This window comes from Trachypithecus francoisi, unplaced genomic scaffold, assembly GCF_009764315.1.
Source record: "Trachypithecus francoisi isolate TF-2019V2 unplaced genomic scaffold, Tfra_2.0 Lachesis_group20, whole genome shotgun sequence".
Classification (NCBI taxonomy): domain Eukaryota; kingdom Metazoa; phylum Chordata; class Mammalia; order Primates; family Cercopithecidae; genus Trachypithecus; species Trachypithecus francoisi.
The window spans coordinates 55550650-55573182 of record NW_022681466.1 but is presented as its reverse complement, the minus strand read 5'-3'; the positions used below and the strand labels follow the sequence as shown (position 1 = coordinate 55573182).

Below are 22533 nucleotides of genomic sequence, written 5' to 3'. Positions count from 1 at the left end.
AAGAAACATGCATTAGGCATTCTGTAAGTTACACTAAACTGGCTCTTACCTTTGAATCTGTGCAATGAAACTGAAATTCTCAGATTATTCTCTTGAGACTTTGGCTTACTTTGAATAATAGAAAGCATTTTTAAAAGACTCTGCAACTTTTTTTAAAGGAAAACCTTTGTGTTTTCCTAATAAAAATGGACCGACACATTTCCCCTTATTAAATTGGCTTAAATTTGTTTTCTCAATTTACATTGTATAGGGTTGACAGGGATTCAAGGAACAAACACTGTGATGTACTATTGGTGGAAGAATGAACTGGAGCAGCCTTTCTGGAGAGTGATTTGCCAATATGCCTTATCATTTTGCATGATCTTTGTCCTAGTAACTCTACTTCTATGAGTTTACTCCATGTTTGTAAACATGGATGTGTGCAAAGATTTTAGCTATAAGAATGTTTGTCAGTGTTCTAATAATAGCAAAAAATGAAAAACAATTTAAATGATTGAAAAATAGGGATTAGTAAATTATGGTACATCTATATCATTAAATATTATGCAACCATTAAAAATGATCCAGTTGAAAAATATTTGACATGGAAAGATGTTGATGATAGGCTGTAAAACAAAAGAGCAAGTTATAGATGGTATGGAGAATAGGGTCATATCTTTGTTTATTATACATCTATGCATAGCCAAAAAGACTGGAAAAATCTACACTAAAACCTTAACAGCGGTTATTTCAGGGTGGTCAGATTACAGGATATTTCTGCCTTTTCTCTGAGGTCCCTAATTTTCTAAAGTAGACATGCATCATTTTTGTTACGAGGGAAACAAAAATATATATATATTTTTTTTGAGACAGAGTCTCGCTCTGTCACCCAGGCTGGAGTGCAGTGGCACCATCTCAGCTAACTGCAGCCTCCGTCTCCCAGGTTCAAGCGATTCTCCCGTCTCAGCCTCCCGAGTACCTGGGACTACAGGCATGTGCCACTGCTCCTGGCTAATTCTTGTATTTTTAGTAGAGACAGGGTTTCACCATATTGGTTAGGCTGATCTTGATCTCCTGACCTCAAGTGATCCACCCACCTTGGCCTCCCAAAGTGCTAGGATTACAGGCATGAGCCACCGTGCCTGGCCATGATGTCTTTTTTCTTCGAGAGACATTAGTTTATAGCTAATGACATTTCACTCAACAAATACTAATTGAGCTCCACCTATGAACTAGGTATTCTTTTAGTCACTTGGGTAAACAAAGTGTAGAAAGAAAGGTTCTTGCTCTTGTATAACTTACTTCCTAGTATTTCTAGCTTAAACTTTTCCCACATATATAATGAAAAATGTACTTTTCAATTTGTTTACTCTTCTTGAGTTCCTGAGTTCAGACAGAGCCAGAAGGTTTAATTAGTCTCAGAATTACCAGAGCTAGGCCAGGCATGGTGGCTCACACCTGTAATCCCAGCATTTTTGGAGGCCAAGACGGATGGATGTCTTGAGTCCAGGAGTTCTAGACCTTCCTGACCAACATAGCAAAAACCTGTTCAACTAAAAATACAAAAATTAACCTGGTGTAGTGGCATGCACCTGTAATCCCAGCTACTACTCGGGAGGCTGAGGCATGAGAATCACTTGAACCCAGGAGGTGGAGGTTGCAGTAAGCAGAGATCACACCACTGCACTCCAGCCTCAGTGACAGAGTGAGTCACTGTCTCAACAAAAAAGAATAACCAGATCTGTTCTTAGAAAGTAGCTCATGGATTTAAAGAGACTAGGAGACTAAGGCAGCAGGAATAATAAATATCATTAGATCAATACTTCCTGGAAATTAAAGGACATGTCCTCAAGGCTTAGGGACATCCAGCCATGTGATCTTTGTGAAGCCTCTTAAGAATTACAGAAAATGTATGTTGTAACATCCTGTGCTGAGGGAAACAAATCCTTATATGGCAAATTAGTCAGATCTTTAGTTTTCTAATGATAACAGCAGTCACTGCATGGTTCTAACTATAGGATCATGTGCTCCGTAGGTACCTGGACCTATTTTTCACTGGTGAGTTGTCAGCTCTCCTTCCCCACCTTCTCCCTACCTTAATGATGCATCATATCTTTCAGCAACTGTCTTGTCCCTTGCTGTGGATAGATAATATGGTATAATCAGAATTGGAGAATCTTGAATTTCAAGGAGTAGATTCTCCAGAGGACAAATTTTACAGAATTTAAAAATTAGAAGAGTTTGGGGTACACAGGTTATTGGCCTTTGGCACCCCACAGTTCTATGGTGCTCATTTCCCAGCATATCTTTCAGGTCTGCACTACAGAGCTTACACAAGGCTTGTGAAGTCGCCAGAGCGCATAACTACTACCCAGGCAGCCTATTTCTCACCTGGGTGAGTTATTATGAGAGCCATATCAACTCAGATCAATCCTCAGTCAATGAATGGAATGCTATGCAAGATGTCCAGTCCCACCGGCCCGACTCTCCAGCTCTCTTCACCGACATGTAAGTCAGTTTGCTAAGGATTATGGAAGTTCTCTCCATTATGTCCTGAGGAGTCATAAGAAGCATGTGCCTCCCTAATCTTTTCTCTTGAAGAATTAATCTTACCTAGGAATATTAGTCACTGTCAATACCACATATCTGCCACACATGAAGAATCCTATTCTTGCTGTTGCCTGCAAAGGCCTGAGAAGCTTCACCCCAAGGCACAGTGGAGTCTCCATAGTCAAAAACTGCAATACCATAAAATTTCATTATTCAGATTCCACTAATTTGAAAATTGAGTTTAAAGGAGTTGGGCTGAAGTTTGAGTTTGCATTATCTGAAAGAATCAGTTTAGTAAGCATTATTGGTGATATAAAGAAGCTTTCAAAGTCATGTTTGTAATACTTAAGAAAAGATGTTTCCAGTCAACTTAATGCCTAACTTGTTAAGCTAATTTTCTTTTTTAAAGACAGGATCTCACTCTGTCACCCAGGCTGGAGTACAGTGGCACAATCATAGCTCGCTGCAGCCTCAAACTCCTGGGCTTAAGTGATCCTCTCACTTCAGCCTGCAAAGTACCTAGGACTACAGGCATGTGCCACCACACCTGGCTAATTTTTAAATTTTTATTTTTTAGAGATGGGGTCTCACTATGTTGCTCAGGCTGGTCTTAAACTCCTGGCCTCAGTCCTTCTGCCTCAGCCTACCAAAATGCTGGGATTACAGGTGTGAGCCACTACACCCAGCCTGTTAATTTTTAACTTTAAAAGATTTTTTAAATATTTTATCATTCAAATGTCTTCTTCTGCTTTACCTTTCCGTTGATAAGTCCTTGTCAGTACAATTTAATTAAATCTCCCTAGTGTACTGTGAGTTAGATAACAGCCTAAGGTAAAGCTGATGTTTATTTCCTTTTTAGGTCTATGTGTTGAAACTTCTGTGGCTATTTTGGAAATTTTTTTACACTTAGTGCCTGCTTTGTAAATTCGTCATGATGTTTCTTTTGCTCTAAATTGATCTTTCTGCACTTCCAAGGTATTCTACAGTAGGGAAAGAAGAGTAGCTAGTTACTGTCTGACCTTACAAACAGGATTCTCCTTTAGATTCCTAAAGTCATGCCAAAACAGTTCCTGGGTTTTTTTTTTTGGGTGGGGAGGGGTTTTTTTGTTTTGTTTTGTTTTTAAGACAGAGTCTTGCTCCGTCACCAGGCTGGTGTGCAGTGACATGATCTCTGCTCACAGCAACCTCTGCCTCCTGGGTTCAAGCAATTCTCCTGCCTTAGCCTCCTGAGTAGCTGGGATTACAGGTGCCCGCCACCACACCCAGCTAATTTTTTGTATTTTTAGTAGAGACAAGGTTTTGCTATGTTGCCCAGGCTGGTTTCAAACTCCCGAGCTCAGGCAATCCACCTGCCTCGGCCTCCCAAAGTGGTGGGATTACAGGCTGAGCCACCGTGCGCCCGGCCGGGTTGTTTTTTTTTTTAAACAGAATAATTTATTTTATTCTATTTTTTGAGACCAAGTCTCACTCTGTCGCACAGGCTGGAATGCAGTGGCATGATCTTGGCTTACTACAATCTCTGCCTCCCGGGTTCAAGCAGTTCTCCTGCCTCACCCTACCGAGTAGCTGGGATTACAGGCGTGTGCCACCACGGTCAGCTAATTTATGTATTTTTAGTAGTGACGGGGTTTCTCCATGTTGGCCAGGCTAGTCTCCGCTTGCCTCGGCCTCCCAAAGTGCTGGGATTACAGGCGTGGCCACTGCACCTGGCCTAAAAAATGCTCTTTACTAGAAAAGGTGAACTTTCCAAAAATTGTATGAAAGGAACAGTCAAAAAAGCAGTGGAATCTTTTTTTGCACAGGGTGTTATTGCTACTAGGACTTTCTTTTCAGTAGCCTTGGTCTTTTCAGAATCTCACAGTAATTGAAAAATAAAGATTCATGGGAAATGTTACTGGTGATTTCATGCTTTACAGCTAGGTGATGAGTTTCAGAGAAATGGATGTCTCATCTAGCTCAAAAAAGCACATTCTAAACCAGACTTACATGAGAGAGAGATAAATTTTCTTCCCATTTTTTCCAGATTTTATTAAGAGACAAGTTGGGCACAGTGGCTCATACCTGTAATCTCAGCACTTTGGGAGGCCAACGCAGGTGGATCACCTGAGGTCAGGAGTTCGAGACCATCCTGGCCAACATGGTGAAACCCCCGTCTCTTCTGAAAATACAAAAATTAGCCGGGCATGGTGGCAGGCGCCTATAATCCCAGCTACTCAGGAGGCTGAGGCAGGAGAATCACTTGAATCTGAGAGGCGGAGGTTGCACTGACCCGAGAAGATCGCACAGATCATGCCACTGCACTCCAGCCTGGGCGACAGAGCGAGACTCTGTCTCAAAAAAAAAAAAAAAAAAAAAAAGATTTTATTAGAGAAGATTTTGACACTACACAAAAAACAAGAAGAAGAAGGAAATTACTCTTACTCTCTTTACATCCCTAAGCAAAAAACATAAAGGCAGTCCCTGGCAAATGATAAAGGCTTATTAACTGTTAGTTCTTAGTATGTGCAATAATAATCCTAATTTTAAGATATATTTTAGGCCAGGCGCGGTGGCTCAAGCCTGTAATCCCAGTACTTTGTGAGGCCGAGGCGGGCGGATCACGAGGTCAGGAGATCGAGACCATCCTGGCTAACCCGGTGAAACCCCGTCTCTACAAAAAAAAATACAAAAAACTACCTGGGCGAGGTGGCGGGCGCCTGTAGTCCCAGCTACTCGGGAGGCTGAGGCAGGAGAATGGCGTGAACCCGGGAGGCGGAGCTTGCAGTGAGCTGAGATCCGGCCACTGCACTCCAGCCCGGGCGACAGAGCGAGACTCCGTCTCAAAAAAAAAAAAAAAAGATATATTTTAAGAACTTCTGTCTGTTTACAGAAAAAGAATACACGAAAGCTGTAGGCCAGAGTGTTGTTAATAATTATCTCTAGGTAGAGGGATTTTCAGTGGTTTTTATGTACTTTATATATTTTCCAAATTTTTCTCCAATGAAATTGAGGAGGAAAAAGCAGATTTGTGTGTTGTAATGCTTTTTCCATTCCTCCTCCTCCCTAAGTTGACTAGAAAAGCCTATAAAACGATACTGAGAATACAGGAAGAATGTGTGCCAAAATGGACTTAAATACTCTTCTGTGAATAATTTCTATTTTGAAATCCAAGGAAAGGAGGAAGAAGGGAATATACATATATGGGATATACATCTGGTGTTATGCCAGCACTTCATGCATGTTCTCATAAGAATATCATGAGACAGGTATTATTGCTCTATTCTTTTTTTTTTTTTTTTTTTTTTTTTTAAGATGGAGTCTCACTGTTTTCAGCCTGGGCTAGAGTACAATGGCACTATCTCAGCTCACTGCAGCCTCTGCCTCCGGGGTTCCATCAATTCTCCTGCCTCAGCCTCCCAAGTAGCTAAGATTACAGGTGCCCGCCACCATGCCGGCCAATTTTTGTATTTTTAGTAGAGACGGGGTTTCACCGTGCTGGCCAGGCTGGTCTCGAACTCCTGACCTCAGGTGATCCACCTGCCTCAGCCTCCCAAAGTGCTGGGATTACAGGTGTGAGCCACCACACCCAGCCTACTCTACTCATTTTATAGAAAAGGAAACAGAGGCGCAGGGAAGAAGGAACTTGTTAGAAGTCACACCACCAATAGCAGGGCTGGGATTAAAACCTAGGTCTTTCTACTCCCCAACCACTCTGCCTCAAACACCTGTGAAGAATTAAAGGAAAAATTGCTTAGGAACTAGGGAATCTGACCCATCAACACAGGTACTAAAATTTGTTTTTACCTTTTTGTTTTTCCTTGAGACGGAGTCTTGCTCTGTTACCCAGGCTGGAGTGCAGTGGTACAATCAGAGCTCACTGCAGCCTCCACCTCTGGGGCTCAAGCAGTCCTCCCACCTCAGCCTCCCAAGTAGCTGTAGAACTACAGCTGTGTGTCACTATGCCTGGCTAATTTTTTATTTTTATTTTTTGTAGATATGGGGTTTCGCCAATTGCCTGGGCTAGTCTCGAACTCTTAAGCTCAAGCAATTCACCCACCTCAGCCTCCCAAAGTGCTGGGATTACATGCATTAACCACTGCATCTGGCCCAATATTTATTTTTAATGGAAGACTGAAATTATACATTTATTTTCTACCATTAGCTATGTCTAAGATAAATAAAGCATGGATAAGAATTTTAATCCTAGTTAAGACAGGAATACCTTGGCTGATTGAAGAGAAACACCTCAGGGATTAGCTGTGTTCTATAGGGTTCGTGAGAAATTAAGAGCCCAAGTGGTGGGAAGCCCCAAGGTTGTGGGGTTAGAGCATCCATCTCTGAAGATTACCAAAGCTATTTTTGCAACCAGCGATAAGGCTGTAGGCAGCAAGGGCAGGCAGGATGCCTGAAGGCTTAGCCCATTTTCATCTCCAAATAAGGAGGTGCAGAGCCAGATACCTTTCTTGAGTAGGTGGTGGGAGTTGGGGAGGAGATGAAACAAAGTACTCCCTGTCAACCTCATTCAAATTCTGCATAATCTGAAATAATGCTTTAGAGGAGAAGTATCCAGTTACATTGAACCACTACTTTTCTAATAATTGGAGAGTCAACTACCTAGTTTGATTTCATATTAAAGTTTGAAGGGTGATTTTATTTTTAAGAGAGTCAGAAGACTAAAGGAAGTGACAATCCTTCAGGTAGAGCATTAGGCTAGGCTGAGCATTTTAATTCTCCTGTGCCAGCATGGTTATCAGCATGTCATTTAACTTTTCAGTTGTTTGTTTCCCCTACCTGTAAAACAAGGATAACTATTTCACAGAGATACTGTGAGAACTGTCATTAAAAGGAAAGCATTCTGGATAGAAGGGCTCTTAAGTCAGCAGTCCCCAGCCTTTTTGGCACCAGGGACTGGTTTCCTACAGACAGGGAGCAGTGGGGTGGGGATGGTTTCATGATGAAACTGTTTCACCTCAGATCATTAGGCATTAGTTAGCTTCTCATAAGGAGCATGCAACCTTGATCCCTCACGTGCAGTTCACAATAGGGTTTGCGCTCCTATGAGAATCTAATGCCGCTGATCTGACAGGAGGCGGAGTTCAGGCAGTAATTCTTGCCCGCCGCTCACCTCCTGCTCTGCTCTGCTGCCCTCTTCTAACAGGCCACTGACCAGTACCCATTGGGTACCCCTGCTCTAAGTAGTTGATCTCTACAACCGATTTTGGGAGAGGATTTGCCTTATTGAAGAAGGCAGGATCATTCTTCTTTCTTTCCCATTTTCTAGAACCACAACATTGACTTATCAGCATAAGGTGGCATTTTAAACCACAGGAGACTTAGTTCCGTGGTAGGTCATAGTACTGGTCTACTGAGCTAGGTATTGTAGCTCAGTAAGTAATACCCAGAATACAGAAACAAGTATGGGTATCGTCCTCCATTAAAGTATTGCAATCTGCCAGGTGCGGTGGTTCACGCCTGTAATCCTAGCACTTTGGGAGGCCAAGACGGGCAGATCACGAGGTCAGGAGATCGAGACCATCCTGGCTAACACGGTGAAACCCCGTCTCTACTAAAAATACAAAAAATTAGCCGGGCGTGGTGGCGGGTGCCTGTAGTCCAGCAACTCAGGAGGCTGAGGCGGAATGGCATGAACCCAGGAAGCGGAGCTTGCAGTGAACCAAAATGGCGCCACTGCACTCCAGCCTGGGCGACAGAGCGAGACTCCATCTCAAAAAAAAAAAAAAAATTACAATCAGTACACCCAAATTATCTTTGCTCCCTCATGATCTAAATACATGAATGTATTTAAGGGCTTTAGACACATATAACCTCTTCAAAGTAATAATTTCTAATATGTTTAAATTCTGTACATTCTGAAAATTAATAAGCTTTTTAAAATATGATTTTATTTTGCCATGCTTCCACAATATGAATTTGAGGGTAACAAAGGCAAGGTTTACTAAATTGGAAGCCTAATCAAATGGTACATTCATTAACTTAGTCAAATTCCTGCTTAAGAATAATCGTTATTTCTCTCTTTTCAGACCTACTGAACGTGAACGAACAGAAAGGCTAATTAAAACCAAATTAAGGGAGATCATGATGCAGAAGGATTTGGAGAATATTACATCCAAAGAGGTAAGAGACCTTGAGTCCTTGTTTGTTCCAAGGCTAGCAGTGGTGTAACAGTAGGTGTGGGGCTGGAAATAGTGCATGGTTGAAAGTACAGAGGGACTTTAAGAGATGGGTACAATATGTCATCTTTGTTTCAGATAAGAACAGAGTTGGAAATGCAAATGGTGTGCAACTTGCGGGAATTCAAGGAATTTATAGACAATGAAATGATAGTGATCCTTGGTCAAATGGATAGCCCTACACAAATATTTGAGCATGTGTTCTTGGTAAGTTTTAAGGCTACTTTAAGTGGTGTGCTAACGCTAACCCATATGGACTCATGGGCGGGGGTAATTGTTAAATTTTATTATACATCAATATAATGTAACTTACATTAAAGACAAAAGTGATAAGTACTCAAACCTCATCACTTCCTAATTATTTTATTACTTTTTTGTGTGTGCGTGTGTGTGTCTCGCTCTGTTGCCCAGGCTGGAGTGCGGTGGCACAATCTCGTCTCACTGCAACCTCTGCCTCCCGGGTTCAGGCAGTTCTCCTGCCTTAGCCTCCCGAGTAGCTGGGACTACAGGTGCATACCACCACACCCAGCTAATTTTTGTATTTTTAGTAGAGACGGTGTTTTGCCATCTTGGCCACATTGGTCTTGAACTCCTGACCTCAGGTGATCCGCCTGTCTTGGCCTCCCAAAGTGCTGGGATTACAGGCATGAGCCACTGTGCCTGGCCCTCATTTTTAATTTTGTTTTTATTTTTGAAACAGGGTCTCGCTCTATTGCCCAGGCTGGAGTGTAGTGGCACAATCTCGGCTCAGTGCAGCCTCAACCTCACAGGCTCAAGTGATTCTCCCTTCTCAGCCTCCTGAGTAGCTGGGACCACAAGCATGTGCCACCACCCCCATCTAATTTTTGTATTTTCTGTGGGGATGGGGTTTTACCATGTTTCCCAGGCTGGTCTCGAACTCCTGAGCTCAAGTGATCAGCCCGCCCACCTCATCCTTCCCAAAGTGCTGGGATTACAGGCATGAGCCATTGCACCTGACCCCAAATAGGATGATCCTTTAAGGTCACTCTCAAATCTGCCAAATGTGTCTAAGGTCTGATATATCTGAGCAGAGCTGGTGGGAGCTACTCTATAACTGAGAGATGAGACTACTGGACTTTCAAACATATGAAACCCTGTAGCTACACTTTGAGTCCCTACTTTTATGATTACCAAAAAATTGGTGACTAAAAATTGTTCTTCATGGTTCCTGAACATTTAGTGACCTTGTAACTAGCCCAAGAAGACCTCTCTGACAGGTAGATTATGAAAGCTTCTAAAATCCTAAGACCTATTTCTCTCTCAAATGTTAGAGTTTTAGTTCTTATCTGTACATGTAGTGGGAACAAAGTTAACAAGAATAATTAAAATCAATGGAGAATGCCAAAACCTCATTTTGTGTCCACTTCCCACACTTTCACCAAAAATGCTTACAAGGAAGTCAATCAGTTGGTTTGAATTTCACTTCCTTTCTCTTCTTGAGGACGTTTATAAACTGTGAAATGATTAGAAGCTGGGAAACAGAAGAGAAGGGGAATAAATGCTCAGGAACTGACTAAACTGGATCCACCCCACTCTGAATATTCAAGTGTTTATTTCATGAGGCACTCAGACTATGCCTTTGAAGACTTGTGCCCTGAAATAACTTGTTGACACTCTAGGATATATGTGTCTAGAGTGATTCATAGTGCTGTATTAGCTATGAAATTACTCATGAAAAGCTGGGTGAGCTGGGAGGGGACTTACTTTCCATTACTTTAACTGACCAATATGTGTTGGCATTTCTGGTTGTAGATCATACTGCAAAACTGGCATTGGCTTTTCCATTTGCAAGGCAGCTGGCTTTGTTGTCTCTTATGTATACTTCCACAAGGATTCAGATATATCCTGCTCTTGTATTGTTGGAAAGAATCTTTGGGTTATCTATAGAAAACTTGTGAGTCACTCATTCTATGAGGCCCTCCCAACTGTTTTTTTTTTTTTTGAAGACTAATTTTTATGAAGGGCAAATACCTGTAGTCCAAAGGAGCTCATGTGACTGAAGCTGCAAACTTGGGAGTCAAGTTTCCCATTGAGCTTGGCTTTTAACACTTAAAAGAATATAGACATGATGAAGATCAAATACAGTCAGTTTCTGACTGATCAACCTGTTTTATTTCATGCATGCTTCCCTGTGTTCTTGACCCACTCAAGAACTACTCCTCAAATGGTATATTTTAGGCCATACAAGCAAATTTTAATAGTATTGTAAGCAGAAAAAACGATCTAATTTCCCCAAAATGACATTTCTCTAATCAACTACAAATGCATTTGAGCATTTGTGCCAGTAGATTAATACCATGATTTCATTATTGTCAGGTGTAATCTTCTGTCTTGAGTTTTTTTCTTATTAAAAAAAATAATTCTGGGCCGGGCGCCGTGGCTCACACCTGTAATCCCAGCACTTTGGGAGGCCGAGGCAGGTGGATCACGAGGTCAGGAGATCGAGACCATCCTGGCTAACATGGTGAAACCCTTTCTCTACTACAAATACAAAAAAATTAGCTGAGCATGGTGGCAGGCGCCTGTAGTCCCAGCTACTTGGGAGGCTGAGGCAGGAGAATGGTGTGAACCCAGAAGGCTGAGCTTGCAGTGAGCCAAGATCGCGCCGCTGCACTCCAAACTGGGTGACAGAGTGAGACTCTGTCTCAAAAAAATAAATAAATAAAATAATTCGGGCCAGGTGTGGTGGCTCACACCTATAATCCCAGCACTTGAGGTGGCCAAAGCAGGAGAATCACCTGAGCCTGGGAGTTGGAGGCTACAATGAGCTATGATCATGCCGCTGCACTCTACCCTGAGCAACAAAGTGAGACCCTGTCTAAAAATAATGATAATCCATGTTCATTTTTAAAACTTTTAGAAGACAATAGATTATTATATTTATTTAATCAAGACTGATAATCACCATCATCTTTTGTTATATAATATTGCCTTCCAATCTTTTTTTTTTTGAGGCAGAGTCTCGCTCTGTCACCCAGGCTGGAGTGCAGTGGCGCGATCTCCGCTCACTGCAACCTCCGCCTCCCAGGTTCACATGATTCTCCTGCCTCAGCCTCTCGAGTGGCTGGGATTACAGGCACACACTACCACACCCGGCTAATTTTTTGTATTTTTAGTAGAGACGGGATTTCACTATGTCAACCAGACTGGCCTCAAACTCCTGATCCACCCGCCTCAGCCTCACAAAGTGCCAGGATTACAGGCATGAGCCACCGCCCCCAGCTCCAATCTTTTTTACTTTTATTTATAGATGTACATATATATTTTTGTATATACACACAGATATGATACATTGACTTTTTTTTTTTTTTTTGAGACAGAGTCTTGCTCTGTCACCCAGGCTGGAGTGCAGTGGCGCGATCTCTACTCACTGCAGGCTCCGCCTCCCAGGTTCACACCATTCTGCCTCAGCCTCTCAAGTAGCTGGGACTACAGACGCCCGCCACCATCCCCAGCTAATTTTTGTATTTTTAGTATTTTTAGTTTCACCGTGTTAGCCAGGATGGTCTCGATCTCCTGACCTCGTGATCCGCCTGCCTCGGCCTCCCAAAGTGCTGAGATTACAGGCGTGAGCCACCGCGCCCGGCTGACTTTTATTTTTTTAAAGAGCAGTGTTAGGTTCACAGCAAAATTGAGCAAAAGGTATAGAGATTTCCCATCTACAACTTATCCCAGCACATGCATAGTCTCTGCCACTCCTCCACTGGAGTGGTACATTTGTTACAGCTCATTAGTCTACACTGGCACATCATTATAAACTAAAGCCCATAGTTTACAATAGAGTTCACTCTTGGTGTTGTACGTTGTATGGATTTGAACAAATTTATTACATATATTCACTATTAGAGTATCACATAGAATTTTTTTTTAAATACACATCTGTGTACTTTTTTTGCACATCAGCATTGTGTATATATGTACATATTTTTGAACAAATGAAAATGTCTTCAGCTTCAGGTATAATTCTGTATTCTAGAAAATGGACATTTTCTTTCCATTGTGAATATTTATTTGGGGGAAAAAAAACTTCAGAATTGAGGAACCCTGTAATTTAACTCCTACCTAACAAAGTAAATGCATGAACAAGTTGTCTAAACATTTTATTATACTTATTCCTTGGTGGCTTCCTCCCTTTGTTTACACTGCCATATCCTATGTCCAAATCCCTGTCTCTTCTCCATTGAGTCTTTGCCCTGCTGGGTTTCCCAGCAGTTGACATGGAAAAAGAGGCATTCTAGCTGCAAGTGGTGTTGATTTTCTGCAAAGTCATCACATCTTGTGCATAGCTGCTATGTCTGGAGCTCAACCAGATTGAGTAAAGAGAGGCAACAGGATTTCTCCCTCCCTTTGGAAGAATGCTCAGCTCTGCAGTGTACTGCACAGAGATCTGTTTATTAAGGAAAGTATCCAGCTGGTATGGAGTGGGAAAGTGTAGATTATAGCTTAAATAAAAGCTGCATTGAGAAGAGAGAATTGATTGGTGGGAAGCCAGGTTGTTTCTAGAAAAAGAGATTCTACACCCTTACAAGCATATCACTTCTCTCAGCTGAAAGCCTTTGCCCAACTAAGTTTCAGTATCAACAGCTCTCCTGGAGGCTGTCCGATTTGGCTGAGAAAAAGCTAGATGTTGACAGAGACCCTTTGCAGAAAAACAGGCAAACAAGTATATTGGACACATAACGAGTAATTTTGCTGGTGAATTTAAAAAATAGTCAGAACTTTTACTGCTGATTATCTTTTCCAAGATTTGACATTACAGTATTTGACATCTTTTTGGAAAGTGTTTCCTTTTCAGAGAAAAATTCAGCCTAGGGAGAGGATCAGGAAAAAATAACTAGTGGGTACTAGGCTTAATACCTGGGTGATGAAGTAATCTGTACAACAAACCCCCATGACACAAGTTTACCTATGTAACAAACCTGCATATATACCCTTGAACTGAAAAAATAAGTCATCCTCACCGGGCACGGTGGCTCACGCCTGTAATCCCAGCACTTTGGGAGGCCAAGGCGTGCAGATCACAAGGTCAGGAGATCGAGACCGTCCTGGTGAACATGGTGAAACCCTGTCTCTACTAAAAATACAAAAAAATTAGGTGGGCATGGTAGCGGGCGCCTGTAGTCCCAGCTTCTCGGGAGGCTGAAGCAGGAGAAAAAGTCATCAAATTGGTTTCTTTTACTGTAGATGCAGAGAAACAGAGGGTGTGTAAATAGATGAGACAGTAATCGAAAGGATTATTTTATCACATTCATGATTTTTGTCCCTGAATTGGAGGTGTGGCATAAACGTCTCTTAGAAGGAAAAGTTAATAAAGAGCTTATGCCTGGTTGCCACAGTAATGTGACTTACAGTATTGAGGCTTATAGAAATGATATGATAAAATATGGACAGAGATACCAGTCCTTGGATATTACATCAGGTTATATTTATCTTAGCAGAACTCCCACAGTACAGTCCTTATTTGCTATAAATATGCTGTCCTCTTCTATTTTCCTTGGACAGTTGGACTCCAGCAAGGCTATTTCCTGAGGATAACATGAAAAGAAATCAGTTACTTGGGTCTTTGGGCCAGCGTATAGTGCAAGGGAACCAGAGTAAAAGATGGAAATGAACTTACTTTAAAATGTGTTATAGTCCAAATGTTTCATTTTACACTTCAGTAAAATTAGAAAATACTTTACATAATTACATAGAACATAATGGAAACCCCGGGAGAATTGTCACCATAAGCCTATGAAGCATGGGGGGATAATTGGGTCTGCGAAGGGCCCCAGAAGTCTAATATACATGGCATTTGTATTGAGGACAAAAATGTAATTATACCAAGTGGTCTCCAGGTCTTTCAGACTGAACCTGAAGCAGCACTAACTGTAGCCCAAGTCACTTTATATGGGCTTCAGTGAGTCAGTAACCAGTGCCTTTAATTCATTTGCCAATGGATAGATATCACTTCACATTGTCAAGTTGAACTCTCTCTGGACAGGTAGATGAAAACCAGGGACTTTATCCATCACGTCAGTGTTATTTTCATCTAACTGGACAGAGTTCCATGAAGAATTTAGATTTCTAAATTAAGAAGTGAGGTGGTCACATTTCACTGGCTCCAGTGTAACCTCTCAGCCCCTATTGTTTGGCATCTGTCTCCTTGAAGTCCTTTATAGTTCTTGCCTATTTCTTTGGTGCGGGAGCTTGTTTTCTAAGGTTGAGCAGAGCCTTCAGAACCTCCCGTATTTTTTTAAAACAAGCCAGCAGGGCCCTTGCCTGTACATCACTTACTGACCTTTTCCTAAATGGAACTTGAGCACAGTGTCCTTGAGCTCTCCCAGTTCAATGGCCAGATTACAGATCACCTGTAATATGATAATACTTACACAACACTTGACAATTTTCATAGTGCTTCGTTTCCTGGTCACATTTGATCTTCCAATTAACAAACATTTATCGATCCTCTTTATTGTGTGAGGCATGAGACTAGATATTTGTACAGTCTGATCTAATTCTAGAAGGAGAGCATGATGAGCCATATCAGATAGATACTCAGAGAAGGCCAGTGGAATAAAGATACAGTGGTGATAAGACAATTAGGAGAGGTCATTAGTAACATCAGCAAGAGTGATGAGAGTGGAGGCCCAAGTGCTATGGATGAGACATGTGGGAAATCAGGAAATAGAGAAAGTGAGTATTTGCTTTTTTGTTGTTGTTTTTTTTTTTTTTTTTTTTTTTTTTTTTTTTTTGAGACAGAGTTTTACTCTTTTTGCCCAGGCTAGAGTACAATGGTGCTATCTTGGCTCACTGCAACCTCCACCTCCCGGGTTCAAGTGATTCTCACACCTCAGCCTCCCAAGTAGCTGGGATTACAGGCACATACCACCACACCAGGCTAATTTTTGTATTTTTAGTAAAGACAGGGTTTCACCATGTTGGCCAGGTTGGTCTCAAACTCCTGACCTCAGGTGATCCACCCACCTCAGTCTCCCAAAGTGCTGGGACTACAGGCGTGAGCCACTGCGCCCATCCAGAAAGTGAGTATTTGACTTTATTTCTATGAAGCCATGAAGGAAAGAGAGAAAGGACAGAGTCTGCAGGAGGATTTATGACAGAGAGAGGGGTTTTCCATTTTAATATGGGAAAAACTTTGCATGTATAATTTGAGGGAAAGGTACTCATTAAATATATAGGACTGGGGTGAGAAGGGTGTTTTCATTTTACAAATAAAGACAGAGGGGGTGGCCAGGCACAGTGGTTCATGTCTGCAATCCCAACACTTTGGGAGGCTGAGGCGGGCAGATCACAAGGTCAAGAGATGGAGACCATCCTAGCCAACATGGTGAAACTCCGTCTCTACTAAAAATACAAAAATTAACTGGGAGTGGTGGCATGCACCTGTAGTCCCAGGTACTTGGGAGGCCGAGGCAGGAGAATCTCTTGAACCCGGGAGGCAGAGGTTGCAGTGAACCAAGATCACACCACTGCACTCTAGCCTGGGCGACAGAGCAAGACTCCGTCTCAAAACAAACAAATAAATAAATAAATAATAAAATGTCTGCCTTTTCGGAAGATATGAACCGATAGCTCAAAGACAGAAAATAGACCTTAAACAATGAAAAGTTGCTCACTCTTACTTCTAAGAGAAATGCATATTGAACCTACACTGAGACACCTATCAGATTGGCAAAAATTCTTAACCACACAGTTTATTGGAAAGGCTGTGGGGAAAGTGGTGCTCTCACGCATTGCTGGTGGGACCACAGAATTGTTTCAGCCTCTATGGAGGGAAATTTAGCAGTGTTTAACAAAACTGTATTCTGCCTTCGACCCAGCAAACCTGCTTCCACGAATAAGAAACATCATTCATAGGAGACTAGTTGAATAAACTATTATATCACTACTCGTAAAGTACTATGCAGATGTAGGAAAGAATAAGATCTCTATGAACTGTTACATTTAGTGGTTTTGAGGATATATAAAATGAAATATATGTAAAATGAAAGCAATGAATAAAAAATTATATGTAGCATGTTACTTTCGTGTAAGAATTGGTAATATGAGTAAGAAGTAGCAATAAGTATATGTTTGCTTGTATTTTTTCAAAATAGAATAAATCAGAAACTAATGAAAATGTCACCAATAGGAATTAAAGAGGAGTGAGAGTGAGACTCCTAAGTTTACTTTTTTTTTTTTTTTTTTGAGACAAGAGTTTCGCTCTTGTTGCCCAGGCTGGAGGGCAATGGCGCAATCTTGGCTCACCACAACCTCCGCCTCCTGTTTTAAGCAATTCTCCTGCCTCAGCCTCCTGAGTAGCTAGGATTACAGGCGTGCACTATCACACCCAGAGAGACGGGATTTCTCCATGTTGGTCAGGCTGCTCTCGAACTCCCGACTGCAGGTGATCCGCCCGCCTCAGCCTCCCAGAGTGTTGGGATTACAGACGTGAGCAACTGCGCCGGAGCTCTAAGTTTACTTTTTAATAAGATTTTGACTTTTTTTTTGTATGCCCAAAATAGTAAATGGAAAATAATAGAAAAGTCACTCTAAAATTGAATACAAACCAGGTATGGTGGCATGCACTTGTAGTCCCAGGTACTCAGGGGGCTAAGGCAGGAAGATCACTTGAGGCCAGAAGTTCAAGGCTATAGCACACAATGGTAGTACCTGTGAATAGCCACTGAGCTCCAGCCTGGGCATCATGATGAGACCCACCTCTTAAAAAAAAAAAAAATACAGGCCAGGTGCAGTGGCTTACGCCTGTAATCCCAGCACTTTGGGAGACCGAGGCGGGCGGATCACGAGGTCAGGAGATCGAGACCATCCTGTAACACGGTGAAACCCCGTCTCTACTAAAAATGCAAAAAATTAGCCGGGCGTGGCAGCGGGCGCCTGTAGTCCCAGCTACTTGGGAGGCTGAGGCAGGAGAATGGTGTGAACCTGGGAGGCGGAGCTTACAGTGAGCCGAGATCACGCCACTGCACTCCAGCCTGGGCGACTGAGCAAGACTCCATCTCAAAAAAAAAAAGAAATCTTTTTGCTGGGCACGGTGGCTCACACCTGTAATCCCAGCACTTTGGGAGGCCGAGGTGGGCGGATCACAAGGTCATGAGTTCGAGACCAGCCTGACCAACATGGAGAAACCCCATCTCTACTAAAAATACAAAAACTAGCTGGGCATGGTGGCATGCATCTGTAATCCCAGCTACTCAGGGGGCTGAGGAAGGAGAATCGCTTGAACCCAGGAGGCAGAGGTTGAGGTGAGCCAAGATTGTGCCATTGCACTCCAGCCTGGGCAACAGAGTGAGACTCCGTCTCAAAAATAAATAAAATACAGATCGTGGGGAATTCTCCAAGATAGCAGATGTGGAGTCTACAAAAATGTCAATATGTCAATATTATGAAAGATCCCCTCCCACACTCCCAAAGAAAGCAGAAGATGGACTGTTGTAGATTAAAGCTAGGCTGCGTGTGGTGGTTCACTCCTGCAATCCCAACATTTTGGGAGGCCAAGGTGGGGAGGATCACTTGAAGCCAAGAATTTGAGACCAGCCTGGGCAACATAGTGAGACCTCATCTCTAAAAAACAAAAGTGAAAAAATTAGCAAGGCATAGTGCTGCCTGCCTGTAGTCTCAGCTACTCAGGAGGCTGAGACAGGAGGATGGTTTGAGCCCAGGAGTTCAAGGTTGCAGTGTGCCACTGCACTCCAGCCTAAACAGCAGAGGAAGACTTTGTCTCGGCCTGGCGCAGTGGCTCAAGCCTGTAATCCCAGCACTTTGGGAGGCCGAGACGGGCGGATCACGAGGTCAGGAGATCGAGACCATCCCGGCTAACACGGTGAAACCCCGTCTCTACTAAAAAAATACAAAAAAATTAGCCGGGTGTGGTGGCGGGCATCTGTAGTCCCAGCTACTCGGGAGGCTGAGGCAGGAGAATGGCGGGAGCCCGGGAGGCGGAGCTTGCAGTGAGCCGAGATCCGGCCACTGCACTCCAGCCTGGGCGACAGAGCGAGACTCCGTCTCAAAAAAAAAAAAAAAAGTAGCGGGCAGTGACTCACACCTGTAATCCCAGCACTTTGGGAGGCCGAGGCAGGCGGATCACCTGAGGTCAGGAGTTTGAGAACAGCCTGACCAACATGGTGAAATCCCGTCTCTACTAAATACAAAAAATTAGCTGAGCATGGTGGCAGGCACCTGTAATCCCAGCTACTCAGGAGACTGAGGCGGGAGAATCACTCGAACCCAGGAGGAGGAGGTTGCAGTGAGCGGAGATTGTGCCATTGCACTCCAGCCTGGGCAAAAAGAGCGAAACTCCCGTCTTAAAAAGAAAAAAGAAAGTAGGCTGGGTGCAGTGCTTCACGCCTGTAATCCCCACACTTTGGGAGGCCGAAGCAGGCGGATCACTTGAGGTCAGGAGTTCAAGACTAGCCTGGGCAACATGGTGAAACCCCGTCTCTACTAAAAATAAAAAAATTAGCTGGGCATGGTGGTGCTTGCCTGTAATCTCAGCTACTCAGGAGGCTGAGGCAGGAGAATCGCTTGAACCCCAGAGGTGGAGGTTGCAGTGAGTCAAGATCACACCACTGCCCTCTAGCCTGGGTGACAGAGCGAGACTCCATTTCAAAGAAAAAAAAATGTAGCTAGAGGATAGAGACATGACAACTAAATGTGAAGAATTATCCTTGATTGAGTAAATATAAAGGACATTTTGGGGACATTTATAGAAATTCAAATATGTGTAGTATATTAGGTTATTGTATTAATGTTACATGTCTTTGGTATGATCATGATATTATGTAAGAAAATGTTCTTAGATGATACATGCTCAAGTATTGAAATTAAGTATCATGGTGCACAAATTGCTCTCAGATGGTTCAGGGGGAAAAAGGTATGATATGTACTGAAAGAAAGCAAATATGGCAAAATGTTAATCATTGTGTCCTCCAGGTCATCGCAGAAACTCCTCCTCCAAAGTTTGCTATTTATCCCTATCTTAAAATTTTACGTGTAATGCTTCCCTCATTTGACAGAATCTGCTATTTCACTGTTTTCTCCTGCCACACACAAGTTCTGTCCTTTAACTCCTTAGATGCAACTTTAACTCCTTAGATGCACTAAAAAGAGTGTGAGCGGCCCTGTGCGGTGGCTCACACCTGTAATCCCAGCACTTTGGGAGGCTTAGGCAGGCGGATCACGAGGTAAGGAGTTTGAGACCAGCATGACCAACATGGTGAAATCCCGCCTCTACTAAAAAATGCAAAAATTCGCTGGGCGTGGTGGCACACACCTGTAATCCCAGCTACTCAGGAGGCTGAGGCAGAAGAATCGCTTGAACCCGGAGGCAGAGGTTGCAGCGAGCCAAGATTGCGCCATTGCATTCCAGCCTGGGCGACAGAGCGAGACGCTATCTCAGAAAAAAAAGAGTGTGAGCTTTGGAATAAGGTGTAGTTAAATGCATAATAATGCTGCTTTTGTATCTATTAAAAATTCAGCAAATGTTTATTGAGCACTTACCAGGTTCCAGGCACTGTGCAAGGTGTGTGGGTTTCCATCGGGAAGAAAAGAGCTGGTTCCTGACCTCTATTAGCTTATGTTAAAGGTAGTTAGAGGCCGGGCGCGGTGGCTCAAGCCTGTAATCCCAGCACTTTGGGAGGCCGAGACGGGCGGATCACGAGGTCAGGAGATCGAGGCCATCCTGGCTAACACGGTGAAACCCCGTCTCTACTAAAAAATACAAAAAAATTAGCCGGGTGTGGTGGCGGGCATCTGTAGTCCCAGTTACTCGGGAGGCTGAGGCAGGAGAATGGCGTAAACCCGGGAGGCGGAGCTTGCAGTGAGCTGAGATCCGGCCACTGCACTCCAGCCTGGGCGACAGAGCGAGACTCCGTCTCAAAAAAAAAAAAGGTAGTTAGAAAGGAAGCACGTAAATAAATATATAGGTGCAAATTGTGATACATGCTGTTGAGGAAAGTATCAGATTACTATGAGCAAGAATAACTAGAAGATACCTAATTTAGATTGGATGATAGTTACAGACACCTCTGCTGCTCTGTGATCATGGGCAAAAATTATTTGAATTCTATGAGTTGGTTTTTGTGTCTGTAAAAATGAAGATGAAAATAACATTCTTACTCTATCATTTGTGGAAACTAAATGTGATAACATATGAAGTGCCTGGCAACTTAAAGGGTACTGGGTAGATGTTATTAGTCTTCTTTTTGAAAGTTCTCCTTCCCTCGCTCCTTTTCAAGTACTGTTATTTTTGGTTAGTTTGCTAATACTCCTTAACCTTGTCTTTTTGGCTCCATAGGGCTCAGAATGGAATGCCTCCAACTTAGAGGACTTACAGAACCGAGGGTAAGCACACAAAGCAGTAGCTGGCACCTCTGTGTGACAGAAGTCCCTTTTTTATCTTTTCATTTTCCCATCAAAGAGGTATCAGTGGGTAACTTTAATCTTAAGAGTTGCATCAGACTGATTCTAATCAGATGTAATCTAAGAAAAATAAAAACAGCTGGGCCAGGTGCGGTGGGTCACGCCTGTAATCCCAACACTTTGGGAGGCCAAGGCGGGCCGATCACGATGTCAGGAGATCGAGGCTATCCTGGCTAACATGGTGAAACCCCGTCTCTACTAAAAATACAAAAAATTAGCCGGGCATGGTGGCGGGTGCCTGTGGTCCCAGCTACTCGGGAGACTGAGACAGGAGAATAGCAGGAACCTGGGAGGCAGAGCTTGCAGTGAGCCAAGATCGCGCCACTGCACTCCAACCTGGGTGACAGAGCGAGACTCCGTCTCAAAAACAAAAGAAAAGGAAAAGAAAAACAGCTATTCTCCCTCTGTTTCGTCCCCCCACCTCCCAAGAAATATCAGCTGCTTTAATTGAAGGGCTTTGAAAAACAAATGTGCAAACCATTGGTGATGTTTAAAATCAAATTTTTATTTTTATGCAAGAATACATAGAATTGCATATGTTGGGTTCACAGAGCTGTTCATTCAACATTCATTGAGCATCTTCTGTGGGACAAAGTGCTAGGTGCTGGGGATCCACAGATAAAGTAAGACTCAGTCCCTATCCTGTGTAGTAAGCTGCTTAAAGACTGTAGGTTATGGATATGAACTGGACAAGCTTCTGAAATTGAAGAGGACCTACCTTATGTTTAAAAAATTGTCCCTAAGCAGCATGGTTATTAAGTTTGATTGTAACAATAGAGACTACAGTGAACATTCAGCAAGTAAAAAGCTGCCATTCTTCCCTTAGCTGACGCCTACTAAGTTTCTTATTGAAGTTCATTCACTTTAGGAAGTCAGATCATCCCAATAAGAAAAGAGAAAATCAGGTCTGAATTTTTTTTTTTCTTTTGAGACGGAGTCTCGTTCTGTTGCCCAGGCTGGAGTGCAGTGGCGTGATCTCAGCTCGCAAGCTTTGCCTCCCAGGTTCACACCATTCTCCTGCCTCAGCCTCCCGAGCAGCTGGGACTACAGGCGCCTGCCACCATGCCCGGCTAATTTTTTTTTTTTTTTTTTTGTATTTTTAGTAGAGACGGGGTTTCACCGTGTTAGCCAGGTGGTCTCGATCTCCTGAATCAGGTCTGAAATTTGCCATGCTAACTCCTCGTGGAAAGAGACAAGACCAGCTGAGACTCAGAGGTAGTGATGGTTGCTGGCTGCCTGTTTTCTCAGCCGTAAGCCTCCTGGTTATCTTCACCATTAGTGGATAAATACTCCCTACTTTTTCCCCACATGAAAGGTATTTCATAATTGGCAAAAGGAACTTGGAACAGGACTTAAGCCAAATGATTATACAGAGAATTCCAGGGCGGGGGAG

General features: G+C 42.9%; 1 protein-coding gene across 7 annotated transcripts in view; it reads left to right on the top strand.

Moving 5' to 3' along the window:
• The window catches only part of SSH2 (slingshot protein phosphatase 2), a 314778-nt gene that overhangs the window by 262761 nt on the left and 29484 nt on the right, over nucleotides 1-22533 (top strand). For 5 of the 7 annotated variants that reach the window (XM_033184405.1, XM_033184407.1, XM_033184409.1 and 2 more), the window contains 4 exons: nucleotides 2293-2487; nucleotides 8550-8643; nucleotides 8778-8906; nucleotides 21016-21062. In XM_033184405.1, the coding sequence (XP_033040296.1) occupies nucleotides 2293-2487; nucleotides 8550-8643; nucleotides 8778-8906; nucleotides 21016-21062 (465 nt within the window). Of the gene's footprint in view, nucleotides 1-250; nucleotides 889-2292; nucleotides 2488-8549; nucleotides 8644-8777; nucleotides 8907-21015; nucleotides 21063-22533 lie in introns of those variants that run through there. The other 2 variants (XM_033184412.1, XM_033184411.1) reach the window with 2 other exon arrangements.